The sequence below is a fragment of the Mizuhopecten yessoensis genome, unplaced genomic scaffold, assembly GCF_002113885.1.
Source record: "Mizuhopecten yessoensis strain PY_sf001 unplaced genomic scaffold, ASM211388v2 scaffold1883, whole genome shotgun sequence".
NCBI classification, from domain to species: Eukaryota; Metazoa; Mollusca; class Bivalvia; order Pectinida; family Pectinidae; genus Mizuhopecten; species Mizuhopecten yessoensis.
The window spans coordinates 994,718-1,019,067 of NW_018404269.1; the positions used below are offsets into that span (position 1 = coordinate 994,718).

General features: G+C 36.9%; 1 protein-coding gene across 3 annotated transcripts; it reads right to left on the reverse strand.

The window, feature by feature from the left end:
* Nucleotides 1-716: 716 nt before the first annotated feature.
* On the reverse strand, nucleotides 717-22,880 carry LOC110442042 (kelch-like protein 24). Of its 3 annotated transcripts, XM_021485448.1 has the most exons (3): nucleotides 22,608-22,880; nucleotides 17,975-18,065; nucleotides 717-4,201 (listed from the first exon to the last, which is right to left on the reverse strand). In XM_021485448.1, the coding sequence occupies exon 3, from the start codon at nucleotides 4,192-4,194 to the stop codon at nucleotides 2,440-2,442; it is 1,755 nt and encodes a 584-aa protein (XP_021341123.1). In that variant the 5' UTR covers nucleotides 4,195-4,201; nucleotides 17,975-18,065; nucleotides 22,608-22,880; the 3' UTR covers nucleotides 717-2,439. The 3 variants fall into 3 exon arrangements, with proteins under 3 accessions (XP_021341123.1, XP_021341142.1, XP_021341133.1); XM_021485467.1 differs by lacking the exon at nucleotides 17,975-18,065; XM_021485458.1 differs by lacking the exons at nucleotides 17,975-18,065; nucleotides 22,608-22,880 and adding an exon at nucleotides 10,278-10,333.
* Between the last annotated feature and the right edge of the window lie 1,470 nt (nucleotides 22,881-24,350).

Below are 24,350 nucleotides of genomic sequence, written 5' to 3' on the forward strand. Positions count from 1 at the left end.
GGGCATTTTGCTCAGTAAAAGCCATTTTGCCCATTTCTAAAAAATGAAGGTTTTTGCCACAACATTTTATCTGCATAAGATTTTCTAGGACTGCGTAAATATGTTAACTTAGGGTAGGAGCTAGACTGGCTATCGTCTCTAGAATATTGAATTATTAAGAAAAAAGTTTAACTCAAAAAATGCTTGGATGTCTGATCCTATAAGTTCTAAACTAGGGGGAGATAAGCTAGTAGTAAAATGCAGCTGAGAAATTCTTCACAAAAAGAAACTTGGGGCTGGTAGCCAGTCTAGGTAGGAGCGTTCTGCTCCCTTTCCTCAGCGTTCACTCAGCCATGCATGGCTAAGCACCATCAATTAGTTACGCATATTCGTGGGTATATATCTAACTATTCGTCGCCTTAAGCAAATAACCTAATCAACTATGACAAGAGTTTGCACACGGTTAATAGTTTGTTATCATACCATGATGTAAAAGAATCTTGTCGAAAAAAACAAATCACCAGACTCGTCTGTGTCCTGTATTACACTCTCAACCAGCTTCAGAAGATCTACCTTTGATACCGACCCGTAAACAATCCCTGTAAAGTGGATCATATACACACAAGCTCAGTTTTAGTCATGGTCTATCGGCGACCTACAAACATATAGCAATATATTGCAATATTTGACTGAATATTGTGTTTCATTATAAAATAACAAAATTACGTCACACTTCTATAACTTTTAATACAAAAACAAATGCCTTATCCTCACCAATAGGCCAATCCTACAATAATACACAATAATGACAATATACCTTACACTTATACCTTAGTTCACTATTGGCAAAGACCCGGATGACACTTTACGACAAATAATGCCGTAAAGTGGCCCGGTGTTGTAAACACTATCATGTGGTGTGACTACAGATATGTATTGCAATGTATTGTCGAGGATTAAATAGCCTCTGATGATATGTTTTGAATTACTGCAACTATTTTTTGTGTGTTAATATTTTAATAGATAATACACTGTATACTGTATTAATGTGTTTAAGCAAGTTTTGATCCAGGTTTAATTGTTTCGACAACATAATCTTTCTTAGCACCAAAAATTAATGTAGACAAAACCTGATACCCTTGCGGTATATTGTTATTTATTTTGCATACCGGTATATTGTATTGACTCTGCCATCCCACAATGTACTGATAAAACGGATATATTGCACACCCATATTCAAGACATTGATAGTCTGCCAATAAAAGACACATGGTAACTTGCACACGCTGATGAATACAGAATTAATGAGCAAGTACATATTCACCAACAGGCTACAATCTCCTCCACAGTACCAGACAAGGCAGACGTGGTGGTCGAATGTCTGTTTTGTCTAAAACAAGGTTAAAGTGTTAGACATCTGATTTCCAAACAAGACTATATCTATACACACATTGCAGGCATGATCTCGCTATTTCGAATGGCGGGGTTTTTACTGTTCGTCATTCAGTTATGGCGCTTTTTCGTCTTTTCATTAATTCCTTTTGTCATTTGGTTGTTTTCATTGGACGACAAAGCGAAATTGTGAAATGTCATACATTAGCCACTCTATATAACAGACAGAATTGATGTTACTTGGGGAGTGCCCAAATGTTAAACGTTAACTAGGCAAAGACAGGTAAATTTCGTTTCTCCCAAGCTTCAAAAGACTTTCAAAAGATAGAGGACGGTACAGAAATCTTTAAGGGTACACTTTGACAGATCATTTCACATAGAGAAATATGTAAATGCTGTTTCAAAATCCTGTAACTAGTAGGTAAGAAACATTGCAAGTGACCTACGGAATACGGTGTTTCCGAAATTAAAGCTAGCTGCTACTTTGTGGCATAGTATGCCATCTGCTACACTTAGGCATATACATGTAACCCTCGCCACATTCAGTAATGGTGTTGGAACTTACCCGTTTTTGTCTGCATTTGAGCCTTTTAGCGCAGATGCTTGTATTTCTTTATTTACGTTCATAGAAATGATGCTGGAAAGATGGAAATTCATTAAGTATCATTAACAGTCTTGTGAATATTAAGTCGTATTATGGTCACTCAAATAACAACGAATAGCATTCAAACTCTGTAGTGTAGATTTATATGCCTTAAACATGTACGTTAATATATCTCATGTAACTCTACATCATGTATTACAAATGTACTGTGAAGCGCTTTAGAGTAGTTTTAAAAACTATATAGGGCGCTAAAAAAATGTATTTTATCATTATTGTTTGTTGTAGTTACAACATCGCTGTTATATTGTTCGTGTTTTTTGAAGAAGCTCACTAGATTTCAAGTTCACGATTGTTTCACATTCACGATTACTTGAGTTTATTGATATGAAAGACACAAAATTATATTGTTAATTGTCGTCTGCCTTGAATTTGGAACTAGGTTCCTCCTTGCACTTATGGACCCTTTAATTGTATATCGCTTGAGGCCTAGGGGTAGGTTCTCTATCCCGCCTATGGTCTCTGGTGAGGAACTTCTTCTGGATGACTATTTTGAGTCCACCGAAGTTTGCCCTGGAGGGGAGTTTGGGAGACGAAAGGACCTGAACATTCTTCTGTTCAGGACTAAACGCTACGATGTCCTGATGTACAACGCCGGAGCTCTCTCCTCCAATGATCAGTATGGAACCGTTATGATGGACCAGTCCGAACCGTCGCCTACTGAAGGCACTAAGCGTCTCTATCGTCCGACACTTACCGTCCTCAGACATTTCTACAATACTGCCGTCCGTACACACGACATATAATTGTTTTTCTAACACAACAGCTTTCGCCATTTTGCACTTGGACGGCATTCCCGAAAGAAAACATGTCACACCGAGTCGCGTATCAAAACACTGGACTGCATCGGTTTCTTTATCATCAGGAAGGATTCCCCCAAAGACAAGGATCTTGTCCTTGGATACTGCTGCTGTCATGGATCTGACAGCTACTTGAAGACTTCCTATTGATGACCAGGAACGTGTTTGAATGTTGTACTCATCGACGGATGACAAAGTTCGATGTAGCTCCTCTTTAACATTGTCGTCATAGCCACCGATGACGTAGATGGACCCACCCACCGCAACCATGGCATGACGTCGCCGCCCCTGAATCAATGACGTGCATCGATACCAGTCATTATTTTCTGACCTGTAGCGGAGTAGTATGTCCAGCCGCTGAGAGCCTCCCGACACGAATATATCGTTTCCGTATGCACAGGTAGCAAACTCCCGACCCAAGACGATGGGCAGCTGCGTGAGCGTGCACCAGCGCTCCTGTTGGAAACTGTACGCTAGCAGGTCCGACACCTTGTCGCCTACAGCGTTGTATCCACCTATGATGACCAATACTTCTTCCAGGTTTGAAAACTGTCGGAAGGCAATCCGTGATGAATTAAACTCAGGCCGACGTGCCAAAAGCATTTGGTAACTGATGGCTTCTTTAACGATCTCCCTACAGCGAGGACTTTCCGCTACAATTTGCATTGGCTCAATTTCATGTAAGAGATACTCCGAGCCTAAGAGCGGAAGTCGGAGGTGCTCAAATAAACGAATTGTATCTTCCTTCCGTTCTTGGGGTTTGACGTTATACCATCGAAATACGGCATCGCATACAACCTCCTCGTTTGCCACCATTAAATGGTAGTCAGTTATGATCGAAATGATGTCGTCAACATCAAGCCACGTGAAGTCCTCAGACCGGCATATGTCATTGAAGTGTTCCATTATCAATGACCAGGCCTTCAGACACAGTTGCGGACAGTCATGTGACTTGGCCAGTTTCCATGCACCGATACAATTTTCAGCACATATTTTCTCCAAAAGGAATTGTTCACATTTGTCGTGGAGATATCGAACCTGGAATATCGCAGCTGCCTTAATCAGTTCCTGGGCATTTTCCACGGTTACTACTCTTTCTCCACAATAAACGAAGTCTAGGATGCGTTCGAAAATTTCTTTATCTATGTTGTGTAATGTTACAACCCCATCTAGCGATTCGCGCATTCCCGAGGAAAACATAGCGTCAAAATAAGGCGAGACAGCTGCTAGTACGGTCTTGTGACAATTAAATGTTTTATCTCCGACAATGATTTCAACGTCCGTGTGGCGTCCGTCTTTGTACATGCCCTCAAACGATTCGTGTATAAACACCGCAAGGTCATGTTTCCAGTTGGCAGGCATGTTGGCTCTGAAACATACAAAATATACATATGAGTCAACTTACATACGCAAGCTGAAAGAGTGTAATTGTTAGCTCAGCTGCATTGAAGAGCTAGGTGAACTGATGTTTATATATTTTAAATCAAGGAAGCAAATATTTAAAGTACAGTAAAACCTCGATTTAATACCCCTCGTTTCATTTGCCACCTCATTTACCGCCAATATATTTCAACGTCCATTTCTCTTGTTTTCCTAAGAATTCCTTTTTTATACTTCCCTCAATTTATCGCCAAACCCTTTTATAACGTCAAAGCTGTTGAAGACAAATAGTGACAGTATAACGAGGTTTTATTGTTCATCGAATCAGTGATCGAGACAAAATACCAATTTTACTGCACCATTTTAAGAAAACCCATCATTGGCACTAATGGTGTATAGAATGGACATACGTGTCTCAATATGTGTAAAGAATTAAATAGAACTACACCTAACAGTAATGTTCTTCACACATTTTCCTCGTCTTTTATCATTCATTTCTTCTTTTGGAGAAACGCCCAATTAATACCCTCGCAGTTAAAGGTTTGAAGGATTGTAATGTGGTCAAGTTATGTTACATTTAATATTTTATATGTGTTTTTCTTCCAATAGGACAATGTCAATGAAACATGATAAGTTTTACCGAAAACTTAAATAATTAACGTTTTGAGAAAGAAAAATATTACTTAAAGCTTTATATCTACATTTACAACAATTATGAAACAAGTTATTTCAACTGATATTAATCACTCTTGTTGGCCCGGATGTTACCGCGCGGTGGTCTTAATGTGGGAGTAAACCGGAGTACCCGGAGAAAACCCACGTCGTTTGGCAGGTGACCCCATACCTTTTGAACCCGGCCGCCTTGGTGAAAGGCAAGTGCGCTATCCACTGCGCCACCCGGACACCTTAAAATGTGATGGAAAGATCACTCGTCATTTATCTAAGGAGGACCATGTTGTGGAAATGTACAAATCAATCATGATCGATAAAGCTTTGGAATATATAATATATTGTACGTTGCTTTTCATTCTTTTTTGGTCTTGTCAAGAACGTCAAGATTTTATAGTAACACGATTCGTATATTGAATGATATCATGCGTTCCAAAATTTTTGATGAAATTGTTGTATTTTGTTTGTCTGGGATATAACGTCACCGAAACAGCTTACGGTAAACGAGGACTGGTTTCAAGACAAGTATCGCTGAAAAGAAATATTAAAGATGTGGAAAAGGGAAAAGTAATTGTCGGAACAAAGCCCATTACATACCAAATATCACGGCCTTTCTTATTCACAATATAAATTAACTGGTATACAGGTACCTCACACAGGTAGCTTTCGATTTCAGCAATACACAAGATTCTAACATTACCACCAATAATCCGTCCTTAAATGACTATAGCTGTTGATAGGACGTTAAACAATACTAAACCAAACAAAACCACAAACAATAGCTTATGTTGAAGTTTCACCTCTGATTGAAACCGAATGTTGATCTCTGGTCTTCAAACGGTTTAGGAGAAAAATGTTGCGCAGTGACGATCTCCCAAAAAAATGCAAAATAAGTTAAGTCGATACCCTAAACGGTTTTTGGAATTTAATGGCCTAAAGAAATTTTACATTTTTCGACAGTTGCTCTCGGTGATAATGAAGAAAATTCAAGGTAATCCTAATGTTTTACACTGGTTGTTATATAGGCATGATCATTACTCTATAGTTCATTAGGAGCTTCAGAAGAAGTTGGATACAGTATCTGTAACGCAAAATAACATTTTGGGAAATTTTATCCCTATCGGATGCTGTTAGTAAATATCTTGTTAATCAAAGATGTTTTTAAAAGACACTTAGGCGTTGCGCGTAGCTGGTCTGCATTATCACCGTTGCTACGCCACTTTCGGTCGTAGGCCAAAATAGGAGGTTTTCCAATTTGCTTTCAGGTGTGGAATTAATAAAAGAAAAACAGTTTTGTGAATTTAATTATTTTTTATTTGTCTATCTTTCTTTACATGGAAAAACGCACCGCTTTAGTTACTTTTTAAGGCTTCATGTGTTAACGAGTTATTGTGGATATAAACAAAACCCACAAAAACCACAAAAAGAAAGTCTGTTAAATGTTTAGATAAAAAGCCGTTATAATAGGAAACATATCAAATGCAATATTCTTTATTTTTCTGTGGTTGGAAAGACTTAATAAACCTAGCACATTCTTTAAATAACATCAAACAAAGCCGAGTCGCGCCATTTTAATGACAAAACGACTGAAGAAACAATTAAATGAATTATATTTGATAAAACTAATAATCACACATTTATTTTAACCAAGTTTGACAGGAGAGTCCTTAAAACAAGCATACTGAGTATTGCGAAAGCAATAAATGTCCCCTACCGGCCCCCGCTAGCTATTGGTGCCCTTTGGGGTTAATTTGGGATAATGAAAAGTATACAATAAGCTTGTAAATGATTTTTATGTAATAATAATACAAGAAATTGTAATGTTAGTATTATGATAGAGGAATTATATAAAATAAAATGATTGACAATCCTAAAACTCAAACTTGTTCGAGATATTATGGTCCTTTGTAATTGTATGAAGTTTGATCCAAATCCCTCAAGGAATGAAGCCACTAGAGTGCTGACAAACATTGGTGTTACGTACGTACGTACACAGACGGACGGAGAGGAAACCCATATTCCCCCGGTTTCACCGGTAGGGGACTAATACATCAATAGATTTACTGGTGAATACGTCAAACGGTTAATAATTGATATGTGAACCAAAGTGTACATCACTAAAATAAACAATACAGGCGTGTATGGTGCATTGCTAGTTAACCATAAACATGTCAGTAACGCCCCAGTAACCTTTAAAATGCGTGCTTTTAGCCGAAAATAACATATCATTTCATGTACAAACAGCATTATCTTAGTTTTCTTTTAAAAAAAACCGCGATGCATTAATTATTTAACACAAGAATGATGGAGAAAACAGACAAAATAACCGATGTGCATGTTTGTATGATCACACGTGTTTCGCCATGACGTGTCAAGTATAAAGATACGAACACTGTAAGAGGAACTATTACCTTATCATCCTCGATTACTCCAGGGGTTCGCTCACTTACGCTCTCTGCACCCCTGGAATATGTCAAAGCAAACTTGAAGGTACGCAACTATCTATTTGATTGGATTCGGGTAAAAATAACCCAAAAAATCGATAGGCTGATACCTGTCCTTTGAAGATTACGTAGGAGCGACATCCAACTTCAAAGCCAATCAATTTTACCTTCACGCTTTTGAAGTAAAAAACTAATCAAACTAGTCTTCTTGTCCCAATAACTAGGTGGCGCACACTGATCCTTCAATTTTGTTATGACATATTCCAGGGATGCAGCGAACGTAAGTGAGTGTCACCCTTGAAATATCGAGGATGGTACCTTAATCTTATATCATCAGTAGATAAATTATATCTCTGTTTAGACAATTTATCTTATCACTAAATACGGTATATTAGTAATTAGTTTGTCTTTTTTAACAGTATTGCAGTCGGATTGATTGCCATAATACGGACTTGTTGGGAAAGTACCGTTAGGCACCTCTGTATTGATCATTCTCATTAAACCTCAACGTACTATATACTTTAAGCAACATCAACTGGACTGACATAAAAAAAGCAATACTAGGCCAATAAAAATTATGAACACTGTTCGTATCGTTGGATCAAGACAACTAAACGTTATGAATTGTTTCTAGAAGGTGAGTTACAATTATGAAGTGAATATGAAAATACCAAGGGGTCTGAAAATATTGCTACAGATGCCATCATTTTCATTTGTATTTTGAAGTAATGTTTTCAACACAGTTTTTAACTAAAAAAAATAAGATATATGTAGCTGAAAGTACATATTTTCATGAAGAATTATGTGAAATGCTTTAAATCAACCACTTTTCTGGTGATTTTCACTGAATATAAATGACTGATATATTTTGTCCGGTTAATTTCCTAAATATCCCGACATTAACACCCATCCCTCTCTGGTCCAAACTTTTCACACATTTGAATTTGTTTCTCTTAATGATTTCGCAAGTAAAACATAGTTCAATTACACATTTTTAAATAAATTAAATTGGAAAAAGCAAAGTCACATCCCGTCAGTTTTGCCTTATTCGTGCAATTGTGACGTTGCCTAGTAGTTTCCTTATTACATTGTAGCTAGATTGACCATGCATCATACTAGTGAATTATATAAACAAATCGAATCTAAACTTAATGTTTAAGTTCTATTTGAATTAGTTCCATTTATCTGAAGATTATATTGTACAGATTGCGGTAATAACGATTTTGAACCACTTAAAACCATCGATCTATATACTTGTAGGATGTGTGATAAAAACAATGTTATACTGAATCTGTGTGGTGGTGTTTCAGTACAAAGGCGATGCCGAAGCAGTTTGATACTTTGTAGTAGGTGAGTTGATGGGTTTTACCTCCGATACAATACCACAAATTGATTGGGGATTGGAATATTTGCATAAACCTGAAATGAACTTGATGAGTATTTACTTAATTTCTATCGCGTCTTTGAATGATATAACTAGTCCAGAATCTCTCGTTGTTGATACACATACACTGAACCACAGACAGTAGTCAGTGCACAGATCTATCTGCATCGAAAATATAGACAAAACATAATAGGTTCCACTAGTATGAATACATATCGAAATTTGAAACCAATAATTTGTAGACTACGTAATGTAAACACCGTGAGAGAAGGAGCAGAGATGTTTCGTTCTTCATGCTTAATAGTAGCAACCCCTATGATCATGTTATAAGTAAAACTTGAGATAAATTTCTCTTGTAAAAGAGCATGAAGTGTCCACAATTAAAAGGTCCAATATATCCGTCGGGATGGTCAAGAAAGGACTTTCTTCTTATTGACAATACCACGTCGATATAATTGAAAGTGAGACAAAAAGAATACGCAATGTCTTTGTTATTTGTCCTGATTAGTTCTTCAATAAATTCAACATCATGTGAAAAAATATGGCTAAGATAGGTGTATGAGCAATCTGCACAACAACTTTCCTCCAAAGTGAATTTCATCTTGCGATCTTTTCCCCAAAATACGATCTGAAAATAGTTCACAACCATATATTTGTACTACCGTTCGCTTTCGTTTCCACATTCATGCAAACTGATGTTGGTAGTCATGAAATGCTCATTTAATTTTCATGGTGGTTACTATTTAGATCGTCAGTTACTACGTGTCCGGGATGGCGAATTCGACTTTCACAAAATGCCCAGTTGCCGGTGCTTCGTGACTATCTATACGAACTGGCTTGAAGAGATGAGTTTTTGGCACATCATCAATGACTTTATGAAGTGTCCAAACAAGTTTACAATGAGATCGTATAAGTAAGTAACTTCAAAAGTAACTTGGATTCCATATCGCTGTTGTAGTTTCTATGTCCATAATAATGAGTGTATCTCCTTTAAGACCTTCCATTTGTATGACTGTATTCTCTGCATTGTTCTCACACAAGCTATTCATATGGCGTACAATTGCAATGGAGACTAGTGTTATGCTCCTCTCATTTTATCATTCCTATTTATTTGCGGTACTGGCTACTAAGTTTAGGTTTAATGAAAGGGTAATGAATTGCTCTCGAATACGTACAGCCATAGAACAGTGTCAGGAATGTTAAAACATTGATATAAACACCAAACCTCTCCATGGTTCTCATACAAATAATGCTCCTTCATACGCTGTCGTAATTGTCCATTCGTAACACAGACTAATATATAACTTTAAAGAGAACACTCAATACCATATACAGCATTGTAGGTTTGATCATTCAATTTTCAGGTTGACATATTTGATACCGATAGAAGTACGTTTGAGGTGAAGTGGAAAAAAGGATTCGCACTTGCACAAGTATGTTAGGGAGCAAATACTAAATAACAGTAAATCTATTGAAGATCCGTTTCGTCGGTTCACATATATATTTCTACTAGAAGTAAAGTGAAATTAATAGCCATCTAGGGTTAAATACATATCTCGTTTACTCACGTTTTACCGTTGTCCTGTGTGGTTTGGGCTGCAGTGTGTATGTTTCGAAGGTTGGGAAGCGAAGTAAATTGGTGAGGATTTGTCGAGTTTACCTTCGTGACGTGTCAATAATTCATGCGATATTGACGTTATGGTCTGCATGTTAAGGAATCGATATTCGATTTGTCTGCACGCTCCCTTTCAACCTACCCAGCACAAGGAAATTGCGAAAGGTGTCATCGTTACATCAACGATACCACAACCATGGGAAAACTTAACCCATGTCGCAACAAACGGATATTGAGCTGAAGGAATCAAGTTGATGGCTTAGCTGTTAGCGATCGAAGCAAATAATACTTCGGGTCGCCGAATAACGACCTAAACCAAGATTTATATGATTGCTTGGCAATTTGATTAAATCACAGAAGTTATTAAATTGCATTACTAGGATCGACCTTTAAATCTGTTTAAGTGCAAGTAAAACCATCAGAATATTTTAACTTTATTCAATTTACAAACAATCATGAAACAAGTTATATAAATTAAATTAATTACTCTTGTTTTTGGTCAGATGTTAGCGCGCAGGGGTCTTGAAGTTGGAGTACTAGCGAAAACCTACGTAGTCGGGTAGGTGGCCCTAAACCTTTTCATGTTCGATCGGGGAATCGAACTCCGGCCGTCTCAGTGAAAGGCGAGTGCGCTATTTACTGCACCACCCGACTACCAGAATAACGTCCTGGTTTATCATTTCTTATTTCCTTTAATATAGTCTGAATGTAAGTAGACCAGAAAACTACCACAAAATTACAATAAAGTATAGGTCAATGTTCTCATGTTGGTGTTTGACTCGTAAAAACAAATCAAGTATATCGATCATGACTTTTATGGGAAAGTTTTGGATTTGAGTCGACGTAAATGTGTTTGAGTTTAAACGAACGAGTTGTTTGTTTGCTTGGGATAAAATGACCTCGCAACAGCCAGGTTCACAAGAGGATAGGCGCCCAGGGATTACTACTGAAAAGAGAATGCAGACAGAAACAAAAGAAGAGAGGAATTACAGGACTAAATGAATTAACTAAACAAAGGATTTATTCATATAAATGACACGATACAAAACCACTTTGAATTGTGTATAGTGTCGTTTCTGTCATTTTGATGAAAACGTTGGACGTCTATGATTGACGAGAAGTCGAGAAAGCCAGCTTTAGAATCCTCACACATATGGTCTGAACCTTTCTTCCATCACTTTCTAAACCTTTTTACTACTGGTCTTTACCAGTGATTCGCCTTATATGGCCTTAAGTACTGACAGGAGTTTAAGGACATTTAAAAAAATAAAAATGAAAATCTATCGATAAATTAACATCCATGGACATTTATTGTTGCCTACCGTTTGCACATATACACCATCCGTACGCCCGCATGCTGTTTAAAAGTCGATAGTGATAAATAGAGAATCATATGTCCATACCACATAGATACCATTCAAACGTCCACGTGCGTGTACTTGAGCCGTCAATGGTAACTATAGAACAAGGTGTTCATTATTTGTACACGTAGCTATCTTTAGGGTACGCCCACGTGGTAATACCGATGTTATTGATGGAAATACCGATCAAAATATCTATATCATTATGGCGTGATTATGATCTCATCACTATCTAGACCTGCCGTCATTGTTTACATATGAGTTAGCAGTCATGCAATATTTAAGAATCACTAACAATTATAACGCAATTTCGTGTTTTAACAGTGAATGTATCCATTTTTTATCATCATTTTCTCCGCCACATAACGGAATCAATAAATGGAATTGTATACGGTTATGATGTGGGTTTCAAGGACTTCAATTTGGTGTTTACAGCCTTTTGTTTGCCGAAAAATGATATCAGTACTATAAACGTCATCGTCTGAATTATTAAAGCTTATCAGATACACGTGTTTGACACGCCTATCATGATCATGAATTCAATTGTTAAAGGGTTTTTATACTTCTATATGTAACCCAAGATCCATAAGCACTATTAGATGGATGTTTGACGTCCGTTTTATTAGATCTAATATTTACAGGTTCCATATCTATCCCATCTCTATGACGAATGTGTTGTCGAACCAGCTTTTATCGACAGTATGTCTTTAAATGTATTACTGGAAATAAATAAACATCTTGTCGTTTGAACATTTTTAACAGACAAGCTTTTTGCCATATCATATAAATGCACTCGATTCATTTGATGTGTAAAATGAGGATTCTTGCTCACAGATAAAACTTTCCAAAGGTGGACCTCCGAAATCGGAAAAAAAATCTTTACAAATAGCTATTTATTAAAGGGGCCTCACTTGTTCAATGTAAATAATGCAAACCACTAAAAATACAATTCTCCACATCGGGACACCCCCATCCTCGATACTCCAGGGGTTACGCTCGCTTACATTCTCTGCACCCCATGACAAAATTGAAAGCACAATGTGCACCACCTTTTGGATAAGACAAGAAGACTAGTTCGATCCTTTGATGTACGTCGCAATAATCTTGCGGTCATGTAACGGTAACATTTGACAGGCTTTAAAGTCGAGTGTCGCTCCTTATTAGTCTTTAAAGGGCAGGTATCAGTCTAGCAATTGGTCTAGCAATTTACCTGCGACCAATCAAACAGCTATATTCGTGCCTTCAATTTTGCCATGACATATTCTAGGGGTGCAGAGAGCGAAAATGAGCGTAACCCCTGAATATCGAGAATGGCCACCATAAGACATTCTCTGAAACTTATGGTCAGCACTTTTTTTTAATAAAAATATAAACTATAGATTTATTCAATGCTTGTAATACCGAATTAATGGTTTTTGAAATACCAACCAGGAAATGATAAAAAGAGTTAACAAGAGCTAAAAGTTTTCGTCATAAACAGTAAAAGAGCATTTTGTACATGTTGGGTTTATACTGAAAAGGGAAGAAAAGCGACAAAGTGTGAATGGATTTTGAGAAACGGTTCTTTGATCAATCTGTCCAAGCTTTGCAGTCAGGGTCATCCAAGAGACAAAAAATTAGAGTGAAGGCTGATTGATTTTTTTATAAGATGTACGACACTTCTAAATGGTCATCAATTATTTCAGATGACCTACTTCATTATTGAGGATTCAAATACTCTCTTCCTTATAATAATAATAATAACAATATACAACATTTATATAGCACCCTATATAATTTGTGAAATTACTCTAAGGCGCTTTACAACGTATTGATAATAGTAATGGTTATAATTGTGAAAACAAACAACAAAGGCTTGCAATCACTTTTATACATTTAACAAGCAATGTGCACATACTTGAACAAATAAAAGGGTGGTATTTACATGACGTCTGTCTTTGCAAAGATTTTAAAATGCAGACGTGAAGAGGTGAGTTTGTATGTCCCTCTTGAACCTGGCCAGGGTATTTGACTTCCTAATAGCAGATGGTAAGCTATTCCACAACGTAGCCGAAACTGTAGTATAACCTGTGTACAAATGTTCAGGTCATTGCCAATAAAAAGAAATGAGCATACACATGATGACGCAGAACATCACAATTTGTGTGTGAAACTTAACTGATCCTTGGCACGTTTTTGCAGAATTGTGGAATTGCTTGCCTTCGAATTAAAATTGTGAAAACAAAGACAACATTCTTTATGAGAAAAGGACCCGTAAAACAGGTCATTGATTGTTAAGAGAGAAAAACTTCTAGTAGTTTCATCTTCCAAACGCTCTTTTTTTCAGATTTTTCATTCTTCTTCATTTTGGCAATCTATGCCACAGTTAGTCAATATAAAAAAAGTCTTTTTTATTATGGATCTTTTCACATTTTGTGTACCTTTACATTTAAGAGATTTCGAGAAGATACGTTGGCGACCTCCACCAATAAATTTACTCATTATGAGATGAATATTAACAAATGAGTATGAAATATCCTCTAAAATCAATGAGAAAACGAAAGTCTGATGCTAAAATGTATAAGAACAAATTCTAAAAAGTGACAAGGAAATTACATTTGATCTTAAAATTGATTGATAATAAAATCTTAATCAATCACGCCAAGTGATGAAGCATATTTGAATTTGGAATTTGTTGTGACCTAACATGCACTAAAGGTTTATTGTAGGCTTGCAACGAATTTCATTACCAATTAACTGATATCAGGTGCATTGCATTTTAGTGGACGCCATGGAGGCGTTTTATGCCCTCACCTTTTTAGGTACACAGGGGTATATTGTTGTGCGAAATGAATACTTTCCACCACTTTTTTTGGACGGAAATTTTGCATAAATATTTTGACATTTTTGGTATACAAGAATAATAAGAATAATAAATCCTATATTTTACATTAAAAAATCATTAAAATGTTCGATTAAACTCTGGATTCTGGATGATAAATATATCATTAAAGTACTACATGAAAGAAAATGTTCTTCACTTAGTATTCCAATGCAAACAATACGTGGTTTTTTTCAGAGAAGTACTTTCAGGTTGATATTTCATTTTTCGACCCCCATACTGTAATTAAGTTAATTAATCATCTAAATAATTAGTAGAGTGATTCAAAGTAATAACATTAGCTGCATAATGGATTGAAAAGAATTTAAACAGCAGCATAAATCTGTGTAACGTAATACAGGGTTTTGTAAGCACCTTTTACTTAATACCGTGTGTTCAGTAGATGCTGTCTATACCTTAATTAGTAGTTCTAGTGAGTAGTCGTTACCTTATATCCTTCATATCTATGGAATTGTGTGCATCATTCAGGAGCCCCTAAATAATGAAAACGTTGTACCCTGATGCCTCTTTCACACAGATAAGAAACCCCCATTGACCTATTGGTTATTACTGTACATATTGCCATAGAACAGGAATTAAAAAGGCGTTATATGAAAATTTTTGTTGTTGTTAGCTTTACACATCCATTATTAAATTATGTAGATAAAAACAATTCAATCTTTACTTACGTAATTTGATTTAAAGGGAATATTATATCAAACGTCCGCTATGGGATGTCCAATGACGTTCTGCGCACCCCAGTTGATGGAATTCACTAAATTGGCTTTAAGAGTAAGGGCAACGTCAAATGAAGAGCCTCTGATGACAAAACACGTAAACTTTATTACAATTGCCGCGACTTCCCCTTTGGATTGGATTGTAACTGTATGACGGGAGTGTCCCTATACCGGGGCTACATGATCTGACAAAGTAACCATTAGTTGGTATGTCAGTAAACACCACTTTTACCTGATCTGTACATTTTGTATCAGTAAGAAACCAGATAGATACAAGATCTTTCATAGAAGAGAGACAAGCCACTTGCCAAATTGTAAATATCACATTTAGAAATATTGACGATGGTTTGACATTTAATGACAAGAATGGCGAGACTTTCCTGTACTTGCACTTAATAGAGATACCTAAAATTATATACACCAAAGATTATTGCTGTATGGGTTCATGTATTGAAGTATAATTATTTCATGACAACAACAGCCACTTCACTACTAAATTCTCTATGGTATTAGGTACAGTTTAACAATAATGGTCCCTAAAGAGTTAACATGTCACAGTCAATACTCTATTCCAAACCCTACTCTTATTATTAAGATTTCACGGATATATGTATTATTGATCATTTAGCCATTTAACCAGATTTGTGGAAACATTTGAGGCTTCGATCTAATATAATTGCTACATGTACAGCTGTTTGTATACCGATACATGGTATTTATGTTTCGAACGTTAATTTCTGCCACAATTACTCCTGTGTATTGACCCGCTGGCCATCTATTAACAGCAGAGGTATTGGGTAAATAGAATTGTTAATAAACTGGTCCTCAACCTAGCCGTCTGGATATTGTCGCCCTTCGTTCGTTATCGTTACAGACATTCTTCTGCGACTTAGTACAATAATGGATGATTGAATTGTACAAGAGATGAGCGGAACGAGCACTTAGAATTAATCAATATTATAAAAAAATATCTTTTAGTGCATAACATATAAACTTGCGATCTCTAGATTACAACTGATAACCCTATCACAATTTTACGTGGCCAAGCTCGTCGTTATTATAACATCAATATAGATCACTCGACAAACATCAATAGACTGTTGTAAACATCAATGTAGATCACTCGACACACATCAAAAATCTGTTGTTATCATCAATGTAGATCACTCACTCACTACAACAGTCAATCTGTGCGGAACCTCCATTAAGACTATCTATTAGGTTGGTTGTCGATATGTGATTGGTGTATTGTGAACATCAGTGGTTCTGTACAGCTTGTTGTTTACCGATATATCGTGTTTATTGTGAACATCAGTGGTTCTGTACAGCTTGTTGTTTACCGATATATGGTGTTTATTGTGAACATCAGTGGTTCTGTAAAGCTTGTTTACCGATATATGCTGTTTATTGTGAACATCAGTGGTTCTGTAAAGCTTGTTGTTTACCGATATATGGTGTGTATTGTGAACATCAGTGGTTCTGGACAACTTGTTGTTTACCGATATATGGTGTTTATTGTGATTATCAGTGGTTCTGTAAAGCTTGTTGTTTACCGATATATGATGTGTATTGTGAACATCAGTGGTTCTGTAAAGCTTGTCGTTTACCGATATATGGTATTTATTGTGAAAATCAGTGGTTCTGTAAAGCTTGTTGTTTACCGATATATCGTGTTTATTGTGAACATCAGTGGCTCTGTACAGCTTGTTGTTTACCGATATATGGTGTGTATTGTGAACATCAGTGGTTCTGTACAGCTTGTTATTTACCGATAAATGCTGTTTATTGTGAACATCAGTGGTTCTGTACAACTTGTTGTTTACCGATATATGGTGTGTATTGTGAACATCAGTGGTTCTGTAAAGCTTGTTGTTTACCGATATATGGTGTTTATTGTGAACATCAGTGGTTCTGTACAGCTTGTTATTTACCGATAAATGCTGTTTATTGTGAGCATCAGTGGTTCTGTACAACTTGTTGTTTACCGATATATGGTGTTTATTGTGATTATCAGTGGTTCTGTAAAGCTTGTTGTTTATCGATATATGGTGTTTATTGCGAACATCAAATAAATGGTGTCAGGATATACCTATTGGCGACGTCGAGTCGAATCAACGCCAGCAATACATCGCCGTTAAACTGCTGAGTCGATCTACAGGAAACGTTTATATTGTTGACAGGGATATATATATAATACAAAGGGCTGAAGTTAATTTAGCGGCTGGAGTACTACTGATGGCAAAATTAATTGAACAAGCCAATCCATTATGAAAAATGCTGTGTCATGGCGGATATTCAGTTTGTAAAACTTATTAAATGGTGTAGACTTCATTCTTAGTCGTCAAATATTCACCAGCCAATCGATTTGCCTATTGATTTTTGAAGTTGAATAACATTTTGGCCTGTAATAACACATGAGTGTGTGACTTGTCTCCAGGCTGTTAACTCACTTGTATGCATGCCTACATAGTGAGCTATGTATGCAGGCCAACTGCTGATTCGTGACTAGACATGCACTATGCAAGGACGGAAATTATCAAAAAATAGCAGAAGTTTTTAAATAAACATTCTGTATATAGCACCTAGCTGTAGGTAATTAATAAGCCATCAGACCATAAAGAGTTCAAGATATTTTCATCCCTAAAAGATATCGAGTTTAACCAGCAAAACATAACAAAACAGAATGACGTACCTCAATCAATGAAATCAGGTTGTTCTTAAGTTGGAATCTGTTTATCACAGCCTTCGGTATTTTTCTTACTTTGGTATATGTAAGGAATAACCTGTAATATAGTTATAAAATGAGCAAGATTAAATGCCATTCAAATTGTTCCTGAAAGACAAACAATTACGCAAGGACGAAGGTTAAGGAAAACTATGACCATAGACTCATTTTAAGTATTCCATTTCATGTTTTGAATTATGCTTATTAGTGTGCCTTTTGATTCTGATGTCACTGTCCTTTATCCTAATTAAACGATGTGACATTACTATGATTTGATATGGATTTTACATGACGGGTTTCGTCGATGAATCAGAGAATATGGGACACCTGGCGTTACTTTTATTGTTTTATTATTGTTTTATTATTTTATTGTTTTATTATTGTTTTATTATTTTATTGTTTTATTGTTCAAAGGTTTACGTGTAAATACTTCCTTTGTTCAAACTACCGTTTTATGCAGGGTCGCCTTAGTTTTCGGGCACATGGTTTAGGACTAACTCCCTGGAAGAGAAATAAGGGCAAAGGCCGGGATATAACCAATGTAACTAGTAACTTTTACATTAAACACTTAAAGTGGGGGTTCATTAAAAGAATTACAAGTAATGATAATGACTAGAAGCAAAAGACAATATAGGATGCAACAGAAAAAAATATGCATATATAAAAATTGAAATGTACTTCGAGCTATAATGTCAAGTAAAATAGGGTCAAGGTCACAATCATTTAATAAGGTTATAGGGTACATAATTGGTCGGAACAATCTAATAAGAAACAAATGAACAGCGGTGAAATTTTCTTTTTTATTTGTTGTTTGTTCAGGCAGTTTGGAAGGCTGTTGGGTCCTCACAGACACTTAATAGATCGGTGAAATGACACACATATGGGAATAGATTTGAGCCAAAGGCGCCAAATGTTTTACAGTCAGACTCACGTAGGTTCGGGGACATAAGGTGGTGATCAAGGAAAAAGAAAAAAAAGGATGGTTGACGTAGCACCAAGTGACATTACATTATATCGAAAGAGACAAGCAGAGAGTGTAACAGCAAATTAAGAGCACTGAATTCTCTGGGTAAAACCGATGTAAACAAGTCATGACCGACAACTCTTCCTGATTTATGACGCGGGGGAAGGAGATTTTGTAACAAAAATTGAAAATGAATAATTCCATACTCGTACTTGTCATCTCGCGCATAACAAAGATATACCCCAAAGATATCCAGATTTATAACGTACTATTAAACGAAAATTTTGCAAAAATAAAAAAATAAAAATTGATTTTGCTTTTAGTATATACTGAATCATCTCATTGTTAAGTTGAGCATTTTCTCATATTAGGAATGTTTTTATTAGTAACTAACCTTGAAGCATGTACGCATTTTCCAAAACAATAGTTCTATACCATAAGGGGGTCATGTCCCTGTACGTGATCCTGCTGAATTTATACTTTCTGCATAATTGAGATGACAAGGTAATATAATCAGTGAAAGACATTGGCAATAATAAATTGTTTTAGGGTTATGGGAGGAAACTGTAAGTTGTTTTTGTTATTATTTTAGGAATCATTTAAACGTGATTAAGATGTGATTAGGACATTTTAAGCACCATTCGTTTAATTTCATCCTGAATCAAATATGCATATATCATCATAATTTTCAATAAAAATACAAATCTTTGCTTAATATTTGCGTCAGTTTTCTCTGAATGCATTACATGGTCGCATCAAATAAATACATTTTCACAAATCATTTTCAAGAGAGTTTACAATATTCACAGCATTTTACAAAACTCCTTATCAATGTTTATATACCAAGTAATTGTAACAAATGTAAGTGCCTGATTGCAAGGTTGTAAATTTTCTAAGTCATAAACAGTGAAGAGTGTTTATTTAAAAATCTATTTAAAACAACGTCGCAAGTTTCTTACTAAAACTTGGATAGCGTCGGCACAATTTAGTTAAGGCAATAGTTAGTGGCTGATACCTTGTCATTTTATGAAAAAAATCACTCTAAACAAAACCGGAATTCGATTCGTTTTCAGTACATGAATTAAATTGACAAACGAATTACCAAAGTGTAGCATACGTACATATGCTAATATGTATGGAAGTTTGTGCGACGTAAACGTGAGTGGTGTCACACGATTCCATAAAGTATTGTTTTATTCTTCTGTTGCCGTACAAATGCCATTTGCTGGGAGAGTGCGTCGATCGATACAAATTGGCCTACATAAAAGATTATAGTAGCTTAGTTCTTCATATAGGTGTCACTTCACACGATATTGATTATGATGATACGATCTTAACGAGTTTCATATGTTATAGCATGTGGTAGCAGTGTAGCCCAGTGCTAACGTCCCAGGTATACCGCAGTGTAGCCCTGTGCTAATGTCCCAGGTATATACGGCAGTGTAGCCCAGTGCTAATGTCCCAGGTATACCGCAGTGTAGCCCAGTGCTAATGTCCCAGGTATACGCCAATGTAGCCCAGTGCTAATGTCCCAGGTATACGGCAGTTTAGCCCAGTGCTAATGTCCCAGGTATACGCAGTGTAGCCCAGTGCTAATGTCCCAGGTATACCGCAGTGCAGCCCAGTGCTAATATCCCAGGTATACGGCAGTGTAGCCCAGTGCTAATGTCCCAGGTATACGGCAGTGTACCCCAGTGCTAATATCCCAGGTATAACGCAGTGTACCCCAGTGCCAATGTCCCAGGTATACGGCAGTGTACCCCAGTGCTAATATCCCAGGTATACCGCAGTGTACCCCAGTGCCAATGTCCCAGGTATACGGCAGTGTACCCCAGTGCTAATATCCCAGGTATACCGCAGTGTACCCCAGTGCTAATGTCCCAGGTATACGGCAGTGTACCCCAGGGCTAATATCCCAGGTATACCGCAGTGTAGCCCAGTGCTAATTTCCCAGGTATACGGCAGTGTACCCCAGTGCTAATATCCCAGGTATACCGCAGTGTACCCCAGTGCTAATGTCCCAGGTATACGGCAGTTTAGCCCAGTGCTAAAGTCCCAGGTATACGGCAGTGTAGCCCAGTGCCAATAACCCAGGTATACCGCAGTGTAGCCCAGTGCTAATATCCCAGGTATACCGCAGTGTACCCCAGTGCTAATGTCCCAGGTATACGGCAGTGTAACCCAGTGCTAATATCCCAGGTATACCGCAGTGTACCCCAGTGCCAATGTCCCAGGTATACGGCAGTGTAACCCAGTGCTAATATCCCAGGTATACCGCAGTGTACCCCAGTGCCAATGTCACAGGTATACGGCAGTGTAGCCCAGTGCTAATGTCCCGGGTATACCGCAGTGTAGCCCAGTGCTAATGTCCCAGTTATACGCCAGTGTAGCCCAGTGCTAATGTCCCAGGTATACGGCAGTTTAGCCCAGTGCTAAAGTCCCAGGTATACGGCAGTGTAGCCCAGTGCCAATAACCCAGGTATACCGCAGTGTAGCCCAGTGCTAATTTCCCAGGTATACGGCAGTGTACCCCAGTGCTAATATCCCAGGTATACCGCAGTGTACCCCAGTGCTAATGTCCCAGGTATACGGCAGTTTAGCCCAGTGCTAATGTCCCAGTTATACGCAGTGTAGCCCAGTGCTAATGTCCCAGGTATACGGCAGTGTAGCCCAGTGCTAATGTCCCAGGTATACGGCAGTGTAACCCAGTGCTAATATCCCAGGTATACCGCAGTGTAGCCCAGTGCTAATGTCCCAGACAAAACGAAAATATATAACACGAAATAATGCTTGAATTTATTGCGTATATACTTTGTGACGCTTTACATACTAATAACTACTCTAATGAACCAAACCTATGATAATATTTCTAGCTAATTGTGTAGTTTTTTATCCATATTGTATACCTACATGTATACACCACTTGATTGGTTTGGAAACAAGAGTGAATTATTCACAGAGTATTGTTATTTCCTCACAGTGTAAACACTGGCACAACATGAAGTTTGGGAAATAGTTTGATCACAGCCAGAAACCTACCTAATATATTGGTAACAAGCTCAGACATATGTTAACTGTATACATGTCTTGACTATTAACACGACTTGCTACAATATACTTACTTGATATAGGGAGCTACAGACACATGCTTATTGTATATACAACATTATGTTATCACTATCAGCATGTCAAACTATCAGAAATTTACCTGATATATTTGTAACAGTCTCAGACATATCTTTACTCTATTTGTGTCATGCCTACATGTACAACATGCCACACTGTCAGAAACTTACCAGATATAGTGGTAACAGTCTCACACACATGTTTGCTCTATTTATGCCATGACGTCAACATGCCACGCTGTCAGAGACTTACCCGATACATGGAACTACAGTCTCAGACACATATTTACTGTATACACAAAATTATGGTAAGACTATCAACACGACACACCACGATAGTTTTACCTTATATAGGCGGTAACACGCCCAGACACATGTTGACTGTATATATGGTGTGCCTAAAACATGGCACACTATCAGACACTTTCTTGATATAGTGGTAACAGTCTCATGTGTTCTAAATGTCTGTTATGATTGTATAAATGCCACACTGCGGTAGCGATGAACTTACCTGATATAGGTGCTACAGTCTTCGACACGTGCGGATATCACTGACAATCCCTCTCCTTGATACTCATGCTGAGGCAATGGTGGATTACACAGATGTACAGACAGTATTCACATCAGTCACTTAAAAAACCCTAGTCAATACCACCACTCAAGTTCACCTAGATACAGGATTCCACATGTTACCTATGACAATAGTTTAATCTCAACATTTGTACTGTGATTATCATTCCATACTGTCTTCGATCGCGTGTAACGGTACCGTGCACCCGTCCTGCCTGTGCGAATCTATTGTGTGTAGGTGAGCGCTGGAGCCACTTCCTGCAGAAAGTATTGATCTATGTACCTTATATTCTAGAATCGACCGATTCCAAGGCGAAAGCGATTAACGGGTACATGAGGACTTGACTAGGTACACTGTATATTATCTGCATGGCTGGATGAGGTCCCGACGAGTAGGTCAATTCATTTCTGGGATTGGCATAAATCATTTAGACAATGAAGGTGTGGAGAACAATAACATTATATTAATTGATCCATCATGACATGTACCCAAACAGCTTTTCCTGTATAGAAAACAGACAAAAAGTTAACGCCATTGACTTTGGACTGTAGAATTACACTAAATACGAAATATTGGTGTAGTTAGTAAATACGTTTACATCATCAACTGTTGGTGTAGTTACAGTAAATACGTTTACATCATCAACTGTTGGTGTAGTTACAGTAAACACGTTTACATCATCAACTGTTGGTGTAGTTACAGTAAATACGTTTACATCATCAACTGTTGGTGTAGTTACAGTAATATGTTTACATCATCAAATATATTGTGTCAACTTACCATGTATACGTACAAATCATTAAATGTAGTGTGTAAAGTTAAAGTAAATAGTTTAGAGAATTAACTTTTATCTTTGCAATCATGATTAATAAAAACATAATGGTGAAATAAAGGAATATATTTATGTATTACTTGATTACAAATTTAGTAAAGGCTATGATGAGATACAGGTCAGTAGTGAAGGCTAACAGTTTGTTGTGTGATATGTTATGGCGTGTTCCCCCCTTTAGTATTGAGATACATCATATATATATATGTCGATGGTTGTGAGTCAGGGAAAACCCCATGTACAGAGATAAGATACATTTTGTGATGAATCTTATTGTTATAATTAGAAACAGGAATACTATACACAGGTGCGCTGAGTTCTACCAAGACCGTACAGAACATGTTAACATGGATATAGCCAATGTACACGATCTGTCAATTAGCCATTAGCGATTAAACATCGCCTGGAAATGAAGTCATGGAGTCTCTACATGGAAGCAAAGTAAAATTTAGTTTAGAAAATAAAGAATTGGAAGAATTCAGAATTACCTCTGTTGTAAATGTATATAACATGGTTAGAATTAACAGCAGCTGATTTGAGAGTAACACTATTTTTAATTGGAAACTAAATGTACAAACATAATTATTTATGACGCTTACCTAGTTAGTCCATATAAGATAAATACATTTTGTTACATGTATGTTATATTAATCCATTGTTCTGATTTGATTTATGTCTTTATTCATGTGGAATACATTGTAATCTTCATTTGGAGAATATGAAGATAATTATAGAGATATTTACATATAATCACCTTTTCATATGTTGATACCGTCCGGTTGTCAGGAAAAATGTGATTGCACGTTTTGTCTGGATAACCAACACACCGAAGGTAGTGAGTGGAATCCTGTTGA